This window comes from Pelodiscus sinensis, chromosome 19 (assembly GCF_049634645.1).
Source record: "Pelodiscus sinensis isolate JC-2024 chromosome 19, ASM4963464v1, whole genome shotgun sequence".
NCBI classification, from domain to species: Eukaryota; Metazoa; Chordata; order Testudines; family Trionychidae; genus Pelodiscus; species Pelodiscus sinensis.
In genome coordinates this window covers 924,720-946,014 of record NC_134729.1, presented here as the reverse complement: position 1 = coordinate 946,014, position 21,295 = coordinate 924,720, and the positions used below count along the sequence as shown (strand labels likewise).

Genomic DNA, 21,295 nt, shown 5'->3' with positions numbered 1-21,295 from the left:
CATTTATCAACATTAAATTTCATTTTCCATTTTGTTGCCCAACCCCTTAGTTGGGTGAGATCTTTTTGAAGCTCCTCATAATCTGCTTTGGTCTTAACTATCTTGAGCAGTTTGGTATCCTCTGTAACCCATGATGCCATGTGCTGCCCCTCATCTACAGGCACTGAGCCCCCAGCTTCTACTGGCCACGGTTCCCAGTTACTGATCAATGGGAGCAGCAATGATCACAGGGATAATGACTCCAGCCACACCAGGTTCTGCATTTTCGAACTCACTACTCAAAGAATTAAATTTAAACGTAAGAGAGAAATGAAAGTGATGAAATGCACAGACCAGTCAAACCCCCACTCTGCCAGCAGTACAAGTAGTAACAACCCCCCACGTGTGTGCTGGGTAGGGAGAGGCGAGGGAAGGACAGTGCGTATGTGCTAGAATCACGGAGACACACACAGTGTCCTTCTGAGGAAGTGGGTCTGGCCCACGAAAGCTCATCACCTAATAAACCATCCTGTTAGTCTTTAAAGTGCTGCCTCGTCCTGTCTTTTGTTTCAGCAAGACCAGACTAACGTGGCTGCATCTCTATTGCTATTCTACAGTGTGTGAGTGTGACAGATTTGCATGCCAAGCTCCCTCCATCCCCTTCTCTCTGTGTGGAGATGGGGTACAGGAGTGGGGGAGGGACACCCTGACATCAGTCCCCCCTCTTCTCCCTCCCACACCCTGCACAGCAAGCAGGAGGCTCCTGGGGACGGGCAGCTCCAAGGCAGAGGGCCAGAGAAGCATGACAATGGGGGGAGGGGCAACGCCATAGCTTCCTGGCCAAACCTGTCAATATTGCCTGTCAGAGGCTCCAAGATCTACTGGGAGATCCCGATCGACTGGTTGGTGACCGCTGATCTAAGCTTACCACGTCCTTGGCTTTAGCTCTTAAAGACATCCACGCCTGGGTCCCTGCACTCAGGCTGAGTCGACACAGCAGGGCTTAACTCTAAATAAGCTACACTGAGGGTACGTCTAGACTGCAAGTCTATTTCAGGACACCAGAGGTAACCCGCAATAGCTCCCCTGCGTCCAAGGAACGCGTCCGCTATTTTGAAATAATTTTCAACATAACGGACGTGCTATTTTGGCATCCCTGTAAACCTCGTTCCATGAGGAATAAGAGTTGTCCCAAAGGGTTGTCTCGAATTTTATTTTGAAATTTGGCACCATGTAGATGTGACAAATTTTGAAATAGCCTATTTCAAAATGAAATCGAAATAAGATACGCAATGTGTGTACCGCAAATTGTGTATCTATTTTAGAGTGGAGTCTAGGCGTACCCAGATTGAGCTACATCAAGGTTACGCCTACACTACGAGTTTTCTTGGCCAAAAATATGCTAATGAGGGACTCATTTGCATACGTTGCGATCTCATTTGCATATTTTCTGCCGATGCATTTTTTTCGCTACAGTTTTTGTGCAAAAACAAGCAGTGTGGACGTTTTCTTTTTGTGCAAAACCCCCTTTTCCTGCAAGATTGGTAAACCTTTTTTGGGGTATAAGGATCTTGTGGGAAAATGGGGTTTGCGCAAAAAGAAAATTTCCACATGGGTTGTTTTTGCGCAAAAACCCTAGCACAAAAACAGATCGGCAGAAAATATGCAAATGAGATTGTGACTCATGCAAATGAGCCCCTCATTAACATATTTTTTGTGGAGAAAACTCGTAGTGTTGATGTAGCCCCATTGCGTAGCTTATTTCAAAATAGCTGATTTTGAAATTGGGAGCATCTACACAGGACTTATTTTGAAACAGAGCACTCTTCTTCCGACTTCCCTTACTCCTCATGCAAGGAGGGCTACAGGAGTCAGAGTAAGAAATCCTCTAGCTTGACAGTATTTTAACACTATTTCAAAATAACTGCCTCCTGTGTAGACATGGACTAAGTTACTTTGAAATAGTGTTGCAGTGTAGATGTACCCATAGTGCAGGGACTTAGGAGGCGTAACTTTTAAGTGCAGGCATTTGGGATCTCCTAGCAGAGGCATAGCGAGGGTATTATGGGGGCAAAGGCAACATTTGCACACACACCCCTCCATTGCCGCCACTCAATGGGAGCCTGAACCTGGCGCACAACTGAGCCCGACCCTGGGAGGAGTGGGGGAGCTTGTCCCATGTCTTCCCCCACCCCCTCCAATTTGGGGCTGGGCCCCCGCATGCACTAACCTTCCAGCAGAGATGGAGGATGGTTGGGCTGGGGGCAGAGAGGCGGGGAGGGGGCTTCAGATGGGGGCAGCGGGTGGAGGAGGAACAGGCACGCAGAGGGATGACAGGGAGAGCAGAGGGGGACTAAATTGGCACCCCCTTAGCATGGCACCGGGGGGCAACTGCCTCTCCCACCCCCCTCGCTACACCGCTGCCTCCTAGTATATCCAGTATCTAACAACCCTTCAGTCATTCTCCATAGACAGTCTGCAGGTGCCTGGAGGATGAGGAGGAAATTCTGTGACGTGTTCTGCTTCCCAGGTATTGTAGGGTTTCCGTCCATCCTTTAGATTCCTGGCTATTTTTCTTAGCATGCACTGACTTACGGGGTCAAATGCAGAGCTGGCCCAAGGAACGTGCCAACCGGGCTACCGCCTGTGGTGCCCCACTGTAGGGGGCGCCGCGCGGGGCTACCGGGCCAGGTGGGGGTGGCACCGCACATGCGCCACATGCCTGGGGTGGCGCCACGTATGTGCTGGGCGCCCGGGGGTGGGGCCAGGCATGAGTCACACACCTGGGGGCGGCACCACCCTTCTGGGGCCCGGGCGCATGAATGGCTCGGGCCGGCCCTAGTCAAATGGTGTTGCCTGGCTGAAACAAAGAACAGTACAGGCCTGTCTACACTGGGGAGTTATTTTGAAATAGTTACTTGGGGAGTTACTATTTCCAGATAACCAGGGTATATCTACACAGCATAGTTATTTTGTCATAATGTCCGTTGTTCTGAAATAACATTAGGCACTGTCTACACAAGAAGCCCGTTATTTTTAAATAAGTTTGAAATAACGGGCTTCTTACTCCGACTTCCTGTAAACCTCGTTGAATGAGGATTAAGGAAGTCAGCGGAATAGCAATTTATTTCAAAATCACTTCTGTGTAGGCAGCGCCAAATTTTGAAATACGCTGCGCAAATTGATTATTTTGAGGTATGCCCTACTGTGTAGACTGGAGGGAGACAAGGTCAGGGGGGTAATGTCTTTTAGGGTGCGTCTACACAGCACCCCAACTCAAAATAAGATACACAATTTGCGCTATTTTGAAATAGCTCATTTTGAAATTTGCCACACTACACAGCACCAAATTTTGAAATAACGCACTAGTTCAAGCCATCGTTATCCCTCGTGCAATGAGGTTTACTGGGATGGCAAAATAGCATGCCTGTTATTTCAAAATAAAGGACATCTTGTGTAGACGCTGAGTTGCTGTTTCAGGATACCCCTGGTATCCTGGTACGTCTACACTAGAGAACAATCAAAGCTGCTGCTGTTGATCTCCCAAGGTTTGAATTAGTGGAACTAGTGAAGACAGCTAATTCAAACAACGAGGGGCACTTTGGTCAATGCCGGCAGACCTTCTTCCATAAGGAGGAAGGGAAGTCGAAGGCAGAGTGTTCTCCCTTCGACTTCCTGGAGCGTGGACAGCACCAAAAGCCGAGTTAAGGTCCTTTGACTTCAGCTGCACAATTCACAGAACTGAAGTTGTGTATCTTAATTTGATCTTGTCCCATAGTGTAGACATACCCTTATTGGCCTTACTTGCATTGGTAGAAGAACCCTCAGCTCCACTGAGCCTGAAGATGATCTCTGTGGAACTCGAAAGCGTGCCTCTTTCCCCAATAAAAATTTGTCCAGTAAAATTTCTCCCCTCAGTTTGTCCTTCTCATACCTTGGGGTCAAAACTGCTACAACAACAACACCACAAACACTATTTGATCTGAGGAAGTGGGTCTGGCCCACGAAAGCTCATCATCTAATAAACCATCTTGTTAGTCTTTAAAGTGCTACATTGTCCTGCATTTTGCTTCAACTTCCCTTGTGATTTAATAATTTCTCGAGGACAGGGGGAGTCCATAAAAATATTCTGGGAATTTTTTTTCAATTCTGGGTTGTTGTTTTTCAGTTTCCTGTAAACTAAATCCAATTCTATTCTACCAGTCTAAGGGAAGGGAGCATCCTGGCTCCACTGAAGTCAGTGGCAAAACACTCACATTAATGTGTTTCACCCCGAAATTTTCACATCTATGAAGAAAGTGCAACAAAGAGGTTAATGGTAAATTTCAGTGAAAGGGTCCAGAGATCAAAGGTGTTGCTCCTTAGAAGACTGGAGGGTTGCATAGTTTTACGGCATAGTTCAATCGCATTTGAGTTTGGGTTAATTATTTCTCTCCCATGCACTGAGAACTGACACACCCCATCTGCCTAGTGTGCCTGTCCATCCTTTCAGGGCCCTGTTCCCCTAATCCAACAGGAAAGAAGCATGAGGGGAATGGCCCTTCAGGGATATTTATGGTTAGATGGGAACTTCGCAATGGAAATAAAATTATGTTCTTGCTTCCCACACAAATTATTTACTCACCACACACATCCACACCTCTGAGCTCTTGTCATCACACAAGCACAACTGCACACCATACGCACATACCCTGACACTCACACTATAAACACATCACTCACCAGACACATACCTGTACGCCATGCACATACAAATATACACACTCAGCCACACACACTTGCACATGTTCGTATACTCTCACACTCATGTATACACAAACATATGTATGTACAGACTGAACTCAAATACAGACGGGCACACAGCACTTTTGCAGACACCAACACCTATACTCAGAGACCACAAATAAATATACACACATAATCCCAGAGGCCTATCCAGCACACATGCACACTCTTGTATACACCAAATGGAAACACACATAGACGCACAACCATACATCCATAAGCTGTGCAAGAACCCACAGAGACACCGACATACCATATAAAATAGATGCACATGGATGCACAATAGATACCCTATACACAAAACATATGCTAAACCACAAACACACTCAAACACCCACACCCCCCATGCCGCACGCAAGCACCCACACGAGACCTTTGGCCTTGTCCACATTCATAATAGAGGGTTCTACAGGCCACAAAAAGGACGCACGTAGGCAGGCGGTGTACGGAAGAAGAAAATACTCACAGCTCTTTCGATGTGATATTCCAGAGCCTAAACCCCCACCCCTAACAACCTCCCTGAAGGCTGGAGGGCAACATTTACTGCCCCACCGCCCTGCCCCCTGGCTGCATTCAGGCTCTGGTACTGCAGCAACAGCTCTCCCCACCCCACCCCATGCTAAAGTGCTAACACCTGTGGAAATGGGCTTGTGTGGGAGCAGGGGGCTTGCTCCCACCATGCACGACCTCCGGGTGCCCTTGCAGGACGCAGTCAGACAGGCAACGCCCAGCACTGTGAAGAGCTTCCCGCAGCATTTCAGGCCCTGGTGTAAACAGCTCCCCTCTCCTCCCACGGGACCAATCCCGCCGGCCCCGCCCAAGGATGGGGTGGAGGGAGGCCTGGTTGAAACTTGAGATGACAAAGAAAGTGGGGTGGGAAGTGCTTCTCCAGTGAAGGGGCAACCTCCCCAGTGTGACCGGGCACTGGCCTGCCTTCCACCTGGGGGCTAGGGCACATCTGGGAGGGATAAACTTCAAACCCCTATTTCATAGGTCAGCACTGGCCCTAAGCAGAGCAGCCTCTGTTTTAGGGGCCCCACCTTAGGGGGCTCTTTCCACCTCTCAGCTGTGTACAAGGCAAACTTGTGAGAGTCCTCCCCATCCACACACACAAACATGCCAGCTAAAGCCAAACCTCTGATGGGTATGCAAGTCTAGGCCTTTGCAAGAGCCATGCCTTTGTCTGGCACACTGCAGCACCTAGGTCCTGGGGTCCAATTCCTAGGGAGCAGGGCGTGGAAAAGTGACCTTGCTCTTTTGGTGCTCAAGTGAGTGAGATCTTGTCTAGTGTTAAAGGGGTTAAATTCAGCAACCTGTGACTTTTTATTCATAAGCAGTCACATTAGACCAGGAATTCCTAGTTTCTGAATGAGAAATACATCTCCTAATTCCTCCCTCCCTCCCTCCCTTCCTTCCTGTCTCCCTCCCTCCCTTCCTTCCTCTCTCTCTCCCTCCTTTCCTTCCTCCTTTCCTTCCTCCCTTCCTTCCTTCTTGTCTCTCTCCCTCCTTTCCTTCCTCCCTCTCTCCCTCTCTGCTTGTCTCCCTCCCTCCCTTCCTTCGTTCCATAGGGGCGCCTCCTGCTTCCCATTCCTTCCAAGAGGAGTCACCTTGACTTCCAGCTTTTTCCTCGCCCGAGTAAAGCCAGACTTTCGGCCCAGACGCAGGGCCTAGTAGAACAACAGAGCGCAGGGAAACCTCTCCCCGGTCCGCCCGCGTGATGTATGGAGCGAACTGCCCAAGCGGGATCATTTCTGCAGCCACCAAGACAGAAGTCTGTTTATGGAAGGTTATTAAAGCAAACTTAATTTCCGAAGATTCGCCATTTGTTTATAAGTGTCGGGGTGATTAGGCTGCAGCAACCTATCCCATCTCATCCCATCTCTTCCCTTCCCTTCCCTTCCCTTCCAGAGCCGTGTTACAGATTATCTTTGTGAGTTAGTTGGACCCTGGCTGCTTGGGAAGTCAATGTGCTCTTTATTTGCTGCCATTGTGAGAGAGAAAGAGCGGCAGATTTATGGGTATACGGAGTGTTCCGAAAAAATAGACTAAATTAAGTATTCAAGCCATTGAACTGTAGATACAGAGATAGCATCATTGCGCGCTATCTGGCTGAGAAGAGAAAATTGGCGATGGGACCCATTTTTTGCCAAGACCACATTATTATTTAAACAGTACTGAATCATAGAAATGAATGCAGCCTCCCCCCACTCCTTTCGGAGCATCCAGCGGCTTTTAATAGGAAAACAATTGTCTCTTCTGTTCTTTTGTGTGTGAATTTTCGCCCATCTAGCTGGCCTTTCGCCCGCTCGCCGACGATTTTAGCTGTCAAAAGATCCCCTGGTAGATTTCTCGAGGCTCGCGTTTCCTTTGGCTGCCCCTCACTTCAGTTCACTTTTTTAAGAGCAAAGTCCTGCTATCTCTTGAACAAATATTGGCCTCATTGCTTGGGGTTATTTTCTAAATAAAAGAAACCCACTTAGATGTTGAATCTTATACGTTAGTTATTAGAATGCTCCCACCCCAGAAGCTGAACAGAAACCTCATCTGGTTCCATTACTTGGGGGTGTCGGATTCTTTGCCAGCACCCAGGTGAAAAAAAGGCACCCAAGAAGATCCAGATAAATACTGTGGACTGGTAGCAGCCCCACTGACTATATACTTCGGGTGTCGTGGTTAGATGCTACGGATTCGAATTGTCATGCTCACGGAAGCCACGAGCGACTTGTCTCCATTAATTGGGGGCTTTGTTTCTGACAGCCTGGCTTTTCCGTAGCCTCCTCCTTTTCCCCCCCCAAAAAAAGTGGGTACAGTTCGCGAAAACTTGGAGAACTTGCAAGCGGGGAGCAGAGCCGCACGTTTGCTGCTGGGGGTGTCAGCTTGCAAAAGTTTGACTCTTGCATTGTCAAGCCCCCTTGCAAGTGGTTATGAAATTTGTTCTGCGTTATCAGAAGGAAAGAGGAGCGGAGAACAACTAAACCGCAGAGTCCCTCCGTTACCCGCAAGAGACAGTGTGGTTATTTGGCTGGCGTTGTTTAGATCTTCCCAAGCAAGAGTATTTTTCGCACCTTGTGATGAGAAACAATGGGATTGCATTGGATTCTATAATCCCTCTCCCACACACGCACACACAACAGTGTGTGAGTTAGTATAGACCCTCCAATAAGTTAAACAGAAACATCAGCTGGGAAAAAAAAAACCCTAAAACAATTCCCAGTCTACACTGGGAAATTATTTAGAAATAATACGTGATTTCGAATAATAACTTTCTATTCAGAAATAATAACCCCGGCTTGTGAAGAGGCATAGCACTATTTCGGAACTATTTTGGGTGATTATTATTCTGAAATAAGTTATTTTGAAATACGTGCATTTTACCAGCATCTGAATAGCACAGATGTATTTTTAAGCTTGCCTCTCATATTGCCACAGGTCAATCGCTATACAGAGAAACACACGCATAATACTTCCTACTTATTTGCAAGGGGAGACTCCTCTGACTGCCTGACTTGCAAAGGGGTCGGACTTATCTACACAGGGAAATTATTTCCAAATAGTCATTTCGGGGTTATTATTTCGAAATAAGTTGCGTTATCGTTTCGACTATTTCGAACTATTTCCCTAGGGCGTAGGTATTACAGGACCGCTTCTTGTTTTACAATTTAACCTAATGAGCCTCAGCTGCCTCCCAGCCTTGCTCTCCGAACACGCCTGGCATAGGCTCAAACTTTAAAAGGACCCCACTGGAGACGGCTCTGCCATGGCTACCAGCCCCGGCTTGCCAGGCGAGGAGCATAACACACCCACCCCTTCCCCTATTCACCCCAAAGCCAAGCGCCTCAGATCCTCTAGGCCACATGGGGTCTTTGGACGAGGGTGGGTCCATCCCGCTCTGCCAACTCAAGGGAGAAGGGGGGTAGGGAGGGCAACCCAAGAGAGGAGGGGGGTACTTCAAACGCCTGTCCGCCAGAGCTGCTTGCCCCAATGTGACTTTAAGCCCTACCCCCTTCCCTCTCTCCCTCCCCCCCAAATGTTCCTGTCCCCCGGTAGTGACGGTCTGGGTCGGATCACGGGTGCTCTCCATTTGCAAAGCTGGGGCGCAGGGGAAGAGAAGCCATGCGCCATCCGCAGTGTTGTTTAGGGTCCGGCTCTTACACGAAGTCATTGGAGACAGGGGGTAGCGATCAAATGGAAAGAATCAGCCCCAAACAAACCTGCTTCCCGGGCCCCTCCCCCCAAGAATAAAAATAGCTGGATGGCAGGCCTAGAAGTCCTGGGATAAACCTGATGGGGGGAGCTTTAAAACATCTGCTGCTAGGGTCATAATAAAACAGTTGGAGTTACAGCTTGCCTTTGCCAGACACCCATGTGAAGGCTTTTCAAGGAATTCCCTCTGTACAATGGGCAGGCCAAATCTTAGATCTGCGCTCTGCGAACACCCCCACGTCCAAACAGAAACAACCCCCAAACCCCTACACACCGCCGAACATCCAGACACACACAGTCAGGCACGCAAACACTCCTGAACACCCAGAGGCACTCACAAAAAGACACAGATACATTCAGAGAAAAAGAGAGAGAGAGGCACACATAGACACACAAACACACACTGCAGACATACAGACACACACTCTGACAAGCACACACTTGCGTTGGCGGTTGACCTTCGCAATAACCTTTGTGCTGCTGGTTCTAAGACTTTTCTACCCATATTAGGGAAAAAAAGTTTCTTCCTACCCAGAAGGATGGATTCCAGATAGAGAGGAGATCTGTTTAGATTTTAAAAAAATACAGGTCGCGATGTGTTGCTCCGGGGAGTATAAACAATTCCCAATACTGTATTTCTTCATCTGTGGTGCGAATTGTAACAGCAAAGAAAGGACACAGCCGTTTCTACACCCCCGCACATCCTGGGTTATAGTGACCAACACGGGGCGACTATTTTTGTCAATTTATGCCCGCCAAGTTTTATAGAGTAAAAACTTATTAAAACATTTCCCCCCAAAAAGTCAGCTCGTCCGGCTACATACACGTCTCCTACAGCAAAATTTCCCCGCTTTTCCGCCTATGTTTCTCTCCCCTGAAAACAGCTCCAGTTTCAGGAGAAGAAAGAGAATTCTGAAATAAGCGACACACGAGGGTTTTGTTTGTACAAATGTGGGGTTTCGCTTTCCAGTCGCCTCCCCTCCACACCCTTCACATGACCTACATTTTGGGGGTAATAAACATTTTTCCATATTAAATACGCCTGCGAAGAAGACAGGTCTCTTTAAAACCTAACCCTGAAATATTTAGCACATTGCAGGCTCATGCGCCTTTCACAAAGCTATCTCGCTGTATATACACCCCGGGTCAGTTCTGTATACTGAAAATATAAATATTGTTATCAAGAGCAAACTTTATACTTTCAGTGCCCACAGAGGCCCATGCGAACGGCATTCTAGCACTAAGGTGAAGTTTATACAACTTTAAACTCCGTGTTGCCATCTGCTCCTTTGGTAAGAAGGAGGCAAAGAATTTCACCCAACACTTTTTGAAAAGAGCTTTAGAGGGCTCTTCCACGCAGGGCGCTCACAAAATAACTCCTTCGCTACAGTTAAAATCATCACACACCCCAGAGGCTTTATTTTTCCATGCCTACAGTTGGGAGAACTGTGCAAGTTGCATGCCAGACTATTATTTCTCTCCTCCATCAGAAAAAGATACGGTTAAATTCAAATGAGTTCGTGCGGTAGATTATTTGCATCTAGGATTGAGTTGGAGCCAGCGAGGTTAATAAAGGCTTGCCACTGATTTAGCGGGAGGGGGGTGTTTGATTCCCTTCAGCCCCCCCACCCCTATTTTATCGAAAGCACTCCCCAAATCAGGACCTCGGAATTTAAGCAAGGAAATAAATGGGAGCGTGGAGGAATTGGATTTTGACTCGTCAGGACCATAGCCTGGCGGAGAATAGAAAGAAATTTCCTGAACATGTTTTTTTAAGGGATTGTTTGTTACTATGCAATTTAGCCCCATATTTATCCCCCCAAAAAACCCGCCTTGGATTCTAATCTGAAATGGAAACTCTCTCCCATTCCCCTAATCCGGATTCCTGAATAAGAGAGGGTTCTCAGCAGCCCTGGATGAGGCTAGAGACTTGGGCTAGATAAAGTTGCCCATCCAGACTTTAGAGTTGTTGCCAAACAAGTAAATTAACCTGCTGGTCCAAACAATTGATTTGGGATGATGCCATTCGCTAACACGAGTCAAACCTCCTTTGTCCTGCTGTCCAAACTCGGGGTCATGACCTAGCTAATGCAAAGCAAACCTGCGAGTAAACATTTTATTGGGGCTTCTTTAAATATTTATAGGCCCTTCAAGGGAACTGGGTGGAAGGAGGGAGAGAAGCCAGATAGAACTTTTGCTGCATGCAAGCCCCAGAAGTAAGCCGAACGGTATCTAGTCAGAACCAAAGAACCGTAATGTCAGAGGCGCTCCAGATAGCAGGTTGCTTTGACTATGTAGGTTTCGCAAGATTAACCAACGTGGAGGCTGTTTGGGTTTTAATGTTGTCTCTGTCTGTGTGAGTTTGTGTGTATGTGCATGGAGCTATACAATGCACACGTGTGTGTACGCCTCTGTACTGAAGTACCCATATCTATGACTGTGTGTGTGTGTGTTTCTGCGTGTGTGTGTGCGCGCGCGCGCATAAATGCACGTGCTCTTCCTTCTATGTGTGTGCACTTGTAATGTGCAAGGTTGTGACTCAAGGGGAATGCGCACTCCAGGCTGCAAAACGCTCCCAGGTCGCGAATGGGAAAGAAACGCGTTGAGACAGAGTCCGTGAAATTCACTAGGCGTAAGGCAGCGAGGACTCTAGAGGCGTGATCTTGGCGGGTGGGGAAAGGGTGGTTAAAACAACCTACTTCCGTGTTTAAAAAAAGAGCATTGGAGAAAACTCTTCTTCGCCATGTGTTGGACACCCAGCAAAATTCACTCTTCTATCCCCGGAACGCACCCTAGGGCGAGTGTTCCAACCAGTGTTTTATGCTCGTGTAGGACTTCTTATGCCTCCCCAGTCTCTTTGAAACTCGACTTTAGTTCTAGCCCGCTCTGCTTTCCCAGAGAAGTTGGCTGTCTTTGTAGTAAAGGTTAATGTTTTTCAGAGGTGTATTGTCCTTCATAATTTCACTTTTCCTGGGAAGCAGGAAGCGCGAGGCATAAATAATCATCCAGAGGGGAATGAGTTGGGGGAGGGGGGGACTTGGATGAGATTTAACATCTGAGCCCCAGAGAAATGAAACTGTTTAGCTGAAAGCGTAATAACACGGATATTTATGAGTGGCTGACGAGACCCAAAGAGAACTGATTGAGTGACAGCTGTCATAGGGAACGCACCAGAATGAACCCATCCGAAAGTTTGAAACAGGATTTTGAATAACATCGCTCCCTCGCCAGACTCAGTTTCAAACGTATCTTCCATATCCACTGCGTTCTGCATGCATTTAGAGTTATTTTGTCTGGGTGACTTATAGGTTGCTTGTTTACTCCACAGAAACAGCTAGACAAAGGGCAAAATATTACCGAAGCATGGATAACATTTGGCCCCAGAACCTCAAATAACTCATTTACAAGAGGAAAGAAGAAATCAGGAGTTCTCAGTACAGACAAAAAGTGGAGAAAATGAAAAGAGCAAAATACCCTGGAAAATGATCTCCGGAAACAGCTAAAATTGTAATACAAAGATTGGTTTAAAAAAAATCTTTCTTGTATAAAGCAAAGTATCTATCTTTCTGTCTATTATATAGATCAGGGAAATCTACAATGCATCTGATGGATTAAGTAGCAAGGGAAACTTTAATTTAGGAATGGGAAAAATTAATTTAGAAAAAGTGAATAATTTACAGAGCAATATATATCTCCCTGCGTAGAAATAAACCTCTCTCTCTCACGCACACACACACACACACATTTTCTCTCTCTCTCCCCCTCTCTCTAACTCAAATATGGCTGAGTTGCGAAAATACTTTTCCACGCAGGGAGACAATATATAGCCAAAGAGACAAACAAACAGAAAAGGGTGACATTTGCCAGAAAACTGCTAATACCATTACCCTACCGGCGGCTGGCTGTTTGTAAGGAAATACTAGTATTTCACTAAAGTCCCAAAATGTTTGGCTTGGTACTTTGCCCATCAAAATAAATCATAAGGACAGCTTAGGAAGTACATAAAAGTATATCTCTGGATAATGATATAGGAGACCACAATAAATATAAGTTACACGTTCGAGGTGCTGTCAGTTATGGTGGCCAACCCGTAACTCACTCACTTAACCCTGGCTGTATGTTTGTCTTTTAATTACAATTAACAGGGCAGACGAACGTTTTCAAACTCTGGGAGGGATGGATGCAGGACACGAGAGGCTGTAAAGACATGGGTTGTTCTGTTGACTGGAGAAGCCTGGCAGCGAAACTAAGCCACCTCTGGGTACGAGCCTTCGGGCAAAAGTGGGGAAATCTGTCTCTGTACACGGGAAAAGTTTGCACAAAACTGAAACCACTTCGTTTGAGGGCCGAAGGCCCTTGTTTGGGAGTGGGGGGGGCGGTGAGTTATCTTCCCAAACATCTCGGGAGCGGTAGGTTGTTAGCAGGCAGTACAGGAAACTAAGTTCCACAGCTGTTTGAACTACATGTAAGAGGGGACGCTTCCCAGAGCCTGTACACAAGGGCTTTCCACCGTCTTTTTATCGCTTTTTTTTAACAAAACTACATGTTTTGTTAGTCTTTAAAGTGCCACCAGATTATTTGTTGTTTTTTAAAGTTTATTCTGTACAGACTAACTCGGCTCCCCTGAATGCTAGTCCCCAAAAATCCAGCTGTCAGGGGCAAACCAAAAAACAACACTCAACTCAACAAACGCCGACCGAAAGCAAACTGGACTAAAGAAGAGAATGAGTGAAAATGGACTGACCTGAGCTGTTAATTGGATCCTCGAGAAACATGTGTGGCCGATGCTGGTACTTTCATAGCCCCGCCGGGGAAGTGGAGGGAATATCCAGGCATCAAACAATGGCTGAGAGGAGGAGTGAACCCCTACATGAGGCCATATGTCGCCGAGGTAAATCGGGACCCCAGGAAGGAGCATCTCATCTTCGACCACGGAATGATGGGACATGGGGGGCTTGAACTCTATGGGACATCTCTGGACCATTGTGCGCGCCTCAGCAGAATAAACTATGATCCTCCCTCCCCCCACACACGCACACAAATTGTCTCGCTCGATGGCATTTACCGCCTGGTTTTAATCGTCACTTTGCAAAAAGTTCCCTATTTTTTTAAGTGCAAAGGCACTTGGCGTGGGACACTACTGCGGCCATGGAGTAGGAGCCGGCTGGGGAATACGCCGAGGGAAGCGAGAGGAGAGAAGTGGCCGTAACTTCACCCTTCTCCCTTTTCTCCTGGGTTATTTTGGTGAGAACACAATGCGATAACACGCCTTGAATCTGCCCCATCTCTCCCCCATTCCTATGGTAAAATCTACAAAGACGCGAGCAGTGAACGGTGCCTCTAAATCTATGTAGGGAGACACAGAAGGTACACGTTGTGAGACCTACCCGGGTCAGGGGGGCTGAGAGGTCACCCTGCCTGGCTAGAATAAAGCTGATGGGATAGAAAAGTTGTCCTTTCCGTGAACCCGGTATTGCCATTTACCCGAACTTCAATAAAGTATCGTTCAGGCTATCAACATGGAGGCGTCAGGAGGCTAAAAAGAGACTATGGGGCAGGCTGCTTGTAGAGAGGGACAATCATTTTTTTCCCTTCCCCCTGCTGCCTGGCTATATAATGCATTCATAATCTCCCTCCATGCCAGGAATTGTGTCATGGCCAAGTCTAAAAGGCTAAGTAAGATGCTAAATAATACTCAGCATCAAGCGGAGAAGAGGTGAGAAAGCTAAGTTAGTCTCAAAGAGCTGGAACAGAAAAGTAAGTGCAGGAATGCAAAGACATATACCTACACGTGACTTTATTTCATTCTATGAATTATTATTAGTAGTAGCAGTAGTATTAATTATTTCATATGCAGGCCATACAGTAGAGAACGTGATTCATGTTTGTTTTGCTTCCTCATCGGACACACACAGAGAACACACAACAACAACAACAACAACAACAACAACAACAAAAGTCGCCTCGCATTCAATGCCAAAACCCACATCAAACAAAAAAACCCACCCACCCTTGATTATATTTCAGCAAGTTATGATGCACTTTGCAAAAAGGGGCGAGGGGAAAGTAGATCAAACTTTGAACAGTAATATTCCCACCTACTCCACCCCAACCCCCCACTAGGTTTGGTCTGCAGTACTAGCACAAGTGGGTTTCCACTGAGAGCGAGAGAGAGCTTGCCTATGAGTTCCCAGTTCAACTTTGTAGCAGCACCATTCATTATTGCAAGGTTAGCACTTTGTAGCTTTTCCTGTCTTTACACTATATATATATATACACGGTGGAAGGTGTCTGAAGACACTGCCTCTAACCCCTAGTAAAGGGAATAAAGGGGCTCTTTTTCCATGAACTAAAGAGCCCTGGGAGAATGCTTTGTTACAGATTATGGAGCTATTTCACTTTCTTTTATATAGTTGTTTTTACTGGTAAAATGTGTGTGAATGTCTGTTTCAGGCAAAGCATGATAGGAAGAGGAAAAAAATACACCACACTTATAATACATAGCTCTGCTTGGAGGGGAAAATGTTTACAGATAAACCGGGTGTCTGTTTACTACGGGAACATTTGTCTCCCATTACATGAATGTGGCTAAACAGGAGTGGAAAAAGCTGGTGGACTTTACATGTACAAGTTCTATGATAAACAACAAACATCAGCTATATCCCCCTTTCAGGATCTCTCACAATAGACTCTGAGGCCATTACTGGCTTAAGAGAGGGCTATACAGGTTTGGGGGAGAAAATAAATAAATACAGACCATGAGAAACAAATGAAATAAAAAGAAAGGTGGCGGAAAGATTCCCTTCCTCTAAGCCCTTTCATTCAGATGGAATAATCTTTCTTCTGGGGAGGGTTACAGAGACCTGGCCAACTAGGCTAATGCAAGGCATTGGGAGAGTGTTAAATGCTTGAAGAATAAATGTTTTTATTCAGGCCTGCCTGGGAATCTGACCTCCCTCCCCCATGTTATTTCAGACTGGGACAGTAGTTCTGCAAAGTGGCGAGCGACTGGGGCCTAGAAACCGGCGGTGGATGCACACACAACTCTTGCTGTTATCTCATCCTTCCAGGAAAGTAAACAAACATTCAATTTGGGGGACAAATTTCTTGCTTAACTTTCCACACCACTCTGCATTTCAGAACCCAAGAGCAATCCTGCCTTTTTGCCAAACCTTTCCCTGCCTTTGGAAGAAGATTAAAAGTAACCTATTACCTTTTATGAATGAACGGCTTCACATAATCTGGCAACAACAACAAAAACAACAACAGAAGTATAGAGAAAGAAAAAAAATCAGAAGACCCTTATATTAGGGAGGGGGGAACCAAGCACGGATGAATGATATTCTAACCCACATATATCAATGCTCCTTTCTCAGAACTAAATTCCCCCTCCCCCCCCCTCCAGTACACGTTTGACTGGGAGAATCTGAGATTGAAACACAGTGACCAAGTTGTGATGTCATAAAATTTAGAGTACAGAGTTAATTTTACATATTTGTTTAGACTAAATTGAAGCAGTACCTCGTGCACATGGAATTAAGATTACAATCCTAGGATTATTATTAGATTTTTCAGAGCAAGGGGAATGTTGACAGTAAAATAAACCACCAGAGATTAAAGTAAAACTAATTCACACTCACTGGTTTATTGAACACTGGGACTTTCACATACACACTAAAACTCTTTATTGCAAGTTTACAATGATCATGTAAAATCAGTCCAAGAACACAAAGAACCACGACAAAAAAAAAAAAAAAAAAAAAAAAACAACCCTAGCTACTGACTTTGTTTAAACCTTGCTCTTTTTTTAAAATATGCCACGATCCTTCCTTTTTCTGCCCCCCTTCTCCAATTTTAAACGAACAACTCGCCCCACCTGGTTGGTGTGATTTTTTTTAGCCTTTTTCACATTTATACAAAAGAATTTCAGAGCTCCATTTTATTTTCGCTGGAGCATTGTGCATGTGTCATGCAGAGGGCAAATAACTACATTCTCCTTTTTTTTCTGATTATTCTTTAAATTCGTCTCACAGAACATTGGCCTCTCTGCTCCCCCCCCCCCCCCCCGCCTCACCCTTAAAAATAAATAAAACCCTGAAATGGCGTAAAAAACCCGCAGGTACTCGGTCACCTGGCTTCATGCTATGTAACATGCAGCTAAAGCTTGTGGTCATAAGGAAGACCTTACTGTTTTTTTGTTTTTTGTTTTATACGCACAGGAAAACTACAAGAAAAGAACCAAAATATATATATATATATTAGATTCTATAAATAATCAGAGTCAATTTTTGTGTGTGGGAGAGTGATATTGTTTATAACCTTGTGATATCGTCTGCTCGTTGATCCTGGTTTGTACCCGGCGACAGGTCCTCGCTGGGAACTGCGTTAGCAGCAGAAATGGTTCCCGCGGAGGAATTAGAAGGAGCTGAGGATCTGACTTTGGTATTGGGCAGCCTGTGGTCTTTTTTCCATTTCATCCGCCTGTTCTGAAACCAGATTTTGATCTGCCGCTCCGAGAGGCACAAGGAATGGGCGATTTCGATGCGCCTTCGCCGGGTCAGGTACCTGTTATAGTGAAATTCCTTTTCCAACTCCAAGACCTGCTGCCGGGTGTACGCAGTCCTGGAACGCTTGGGCTCCCCTCCATTGTAATTCGGATTCACTGGAAAAGCAAAGATGAGCATGAATAGAGAGAGAGAGAGAGAAGCAGACAGAACAGAGAGGGAGAGGGGGAGAGAGAGAGACACACACACACACAAGAAATCTGGAGTGGCTCAGGAAAAAGTAATCAGCTAAATGGGTTATAAAGAACTTCTGGCAGCCTAAGACTTTCTATTCTAATAAGAAGGGGTTTCCCTGGCTCCAAAGACTGAATTATTTATGCACCCCTCACAAAGCCTTCGGAGTTTCACACATACATAACAGAATGAACCACATGGCTAAGACTGCCCAGACTAGGTTGGCTATAAAATTTATGGTGGGTGTAATTACCCATTCCGAGTCGTAAATCCAGCTCAATTGTGCTAACCCAAAGACTCTCATGGAAGGGAAGGAAATAAAAAAAAAGCGAGTGAGAGCGAGCGAGAGCATGGTGTGAAAAGAGGAAGGAAGACAGAGCAGAGGGAGAGGAGAGAAAAAAAAAGTTGCCTACCCGTACTGACGTGGATTTTTTTCATCCATGGATAGACTATAGGTTGCTTAGAAGCTGTGTTGTTAGGATGCTCGGGGTTTGGCTGGTTGCAGGCTGGAGGGGCTGGGGAAGGAGAGGTGGAGGAACTGGAAAGAGCAGTTTGCTCACAGAGCTGCTGCGGCTTTTCTGGGAGGTGGTGGCCTCTTTGCGTTTGCCCATGGCCCCTTTGGTGCGCGGCTGGGTTGCCTGGAGCTTGTATATTGGCACAGCTGTACTGGCGCTCTGGGTAGTTTGCTCTTGGTGGTGGGTACAAGTCCTGATGGTGATGCTGAAAGCTGGACTCCCTTGTCCGGCTGTAATATTCCGGACTGTGGTCTGGGATGTAATTATTTTGCGAATATTCCTCGCATGGAGGAAATTTCGGATCGATGTAGTTAGAGTCCATCAAATAGGAGCTCATGATCATTAATTTCTGGAGTGGAAAATAATTTTTCTCGCTTTGTCGTTTTTCTGCTCCATAAAGCCCTCCTACAAGCGGGCGACCCCGTAAAGTTACTTTCACCATGTGACTCCCGCGGCCAATCACACCAGCCAGGCGAGTCCCCGGATAAGGAACCAAAAGCTTTTTCAAAATGTATCCAATTTGTGCGTGTGCGTGCGTGTGTGTGTGTGTGTGTGTGTGTGTGCATTGTTGTTGTTTGCTGTTGGTGTGGTCTCACAACTGGGAGCAAAGAAATCAGGATGGTGAGCAGAACCAACCAACCCCCTTCCCCCCCCCCCCCCCCCCCGGACAAATGTGTAAAAATAAAATAATAAAATCCTACCGGTTTTTGTAAAGGGGGAGATGCCTGTGGAGAATATTGTTCATGTTACACCCACCCCCACCACACACACACACACACACACACACACACCGTAGGCTGGATGTTAGGCATCTGCCGTAGAATTTCCACCCCCACTCCACGATCTCGCAGTAGTAGAACAAGCCCTAAATGGGAAGATCAGCTATCACAGATGCCCAGAATATGTGGCATTTTTCACTTTAAATACATTCTGGAGTACAGAACTGCCCCCACTCCTAAAGAACATAAGGCAGGTTAAGTGCCCTTGTCAGTAAATGTGGTCCCCCCCCCCCATCAAGGAATATTGTACACATATATCAATGGGTGGGGGTGGGGGGTGGAAGAGAACCAGTTACCTGAGAGCTAAAAGGGAACATGCAAATCATGGCTGAGTAATTTAAGAGTTCTCTGGACGCTCTCAACCTTTGCTCAAGCGATACCTCATTTCCTTGAACACGGATAGGATCTATTTGTGTATTAAAGAGCATAGTTACGCCGCCTTGATTCCCACTCAGAAGCCAGGAGTGCTCTTGGAGAGACAGCCCATTGCTTTGCTTTGCAAAACTACTTGGTGTGTTTTTATTCCTACTGGCTTTTGCAGGGTGAGTAGGCTTTGGGTTCGCCCTTCAGAATTCTGCCCGTCCCAAAGTTCCATGGGCATGAAGAGAAAGAAAGAAAGAAAGAAAGAAAGAAAGAAAGAAAGAAAGAAAGATGGTTCATAGCTCCACAACCAAGCAGAGAATTAGTTTCCTTTGCAACCTCCATTCAAAAGACCCATTTAACTAGCTGTTTTAAGGGGGTGTGTGTGTTGGGGGGGGGGGGAGACTGAGATATCTGTAACCTATATTTTAAAAGGCTCCCCGCCCCAGATGGCAGGATAAACAGATGCCCTGTGCAGGTACAAAACCTGGAAACCGATGGCAAATATTTTGGAGAGAGCAGTTGTTGCAATTAAGGGTTTTATCTATGGCTTGCACTAGGCAGAGGGGCAGAGGGAGTCGGATTAATCCCTTGTACTGCTTGATAACAATTATAGCTGAAAATCATAGCTTGCAGGGCATCGCCATATTTTACTTGATAACAATAAAAGTGACACATAAAGTTAACTGTTTATGTTTTATTTATTAGACTAAACGTGCCAGCGGTGTCGGCGGCTTTTGGCTCATTGCTACAGCTTTTATGGGGTTGTAAAACGCCATAAATCAGTCACATGAAATGGTTGGGGCTTTTTTTGTGTGTGCTGTTGGCGGAGACTTCTGCTGTTTCTTCTTTTATATGAAAAGTAATAATGTGATTTTATTATTATTATGATCCTCATCCCCAATCATCATTATTATTCAGCCTACCTCTAACAAGCCACCCCCACGCCTGCCCTGGCAGAGGCAAAAGCTGTTTTGCACTTGAGTAACTACCTTTTAAAATGACATAACCAGTATTTGAGGATTTAATTAGAACAGCTGCAATTAAGGGAATCAAAGGAGAAAGCAGAACTTTACAAGGCTCTGGCATCGTCCATATACTCCCCTAGAGACGAATTTGTGACTCAGATATTCACACAAATTCGATTCTACAGGGTCCATATAGACGACTGTGTAATTTGGCACGTGTGGGGTTGAGGTTTGAGGGGGTGGGTGATGCTTGGAAATAATGCTCTCTGGCTGGAGGAAAGTTGGAAAGCAGGCAAAGACCACTCACTAAGCATGTTGCTTCAGACGTTTACAGCTGTGTCTTGCATTGCATATGTGTGATTGAACGTCCTGCCTCGCACAAAGACTCAGACCCCTATGTCTCTTGGCACGGTTGCACGTGGAAACTCATTTTTTGTGTGTGTGTTATTACCTAGCATGTAGGGTTTTTATTGGCATGGCTTTCCCATGGCCTAATTGCTCACCCAGTGGATTTACCTACTTTATTAAAGTTAGAGGTGTCCCATCAAGTAGAACGATCTCTACAGAAAAGTGGCGAGGGGAAAGAGGGGGAAAATCATGCCAAAGACATTAGTGGAAATGGATTCTGGTATCCAAAACATGGATTCCAATTTATCCAGTAAATTCCTTTTCACTGGCGATATCTCAGGCTCTCCAAAACCCTGGACTCGTGCTGGATTCTGACCTTTATTGTTCATACTGATGCAAAAACTTTACTCCAAGGCTACGGGGATATTGACTAAAAATGTAGAGTTAATAAAGTAATTTTAGCTAGGCATGTCTTTTTAAATACATGAATCCCGGTAAGCCCCAAATGAGAGGGATAAAAATACCTACAGGTAGTTCTCTACGAAAATATTAGGTGATTATCCTAAACAACAACTAAAGAGTTCAAAAAAATCCAAGGCGGGAAGGTCACCCAAACCAAT

The 21,295-nt window shown here is 45.9% G+C and overlaps 2 protein-coding genes across 10 annotated transcripts in view; both read right to left on the bottom strand.

The window, feature by feature from the left end:
* Positions 1 to 21,295, bottom strand: part of LOC102445588 (homeobox protein Hox-C6) — a 99,755-nt gene that overhangs the window by 16,625 nt on the left and 61,835 nt on the right. The gene's annotated exons all lie outside the window — the stretch shown is intronic.
* HOXC4 (homeobox C4) lies at positions 6,241 to 18,870 on the bottom strand. The gene is made up of 2 exons (XM_006129807.4): positions 18,119 to 18,870; positions 6,241 to 17,629 (listed from the first exon to the last, which is right to left on the bottom strand). Exons 1-2 carry the CDS (start codon positions 18,660 to 18,662, stop codon positions 17,280 to 17,282), a joined length of 894 nt encoding a protein of 297 aa, XP_006129869.2. The 5' UTR covers positions 18,663 to 18,870; the 3' UTR covers positions 6,241 to 17,279.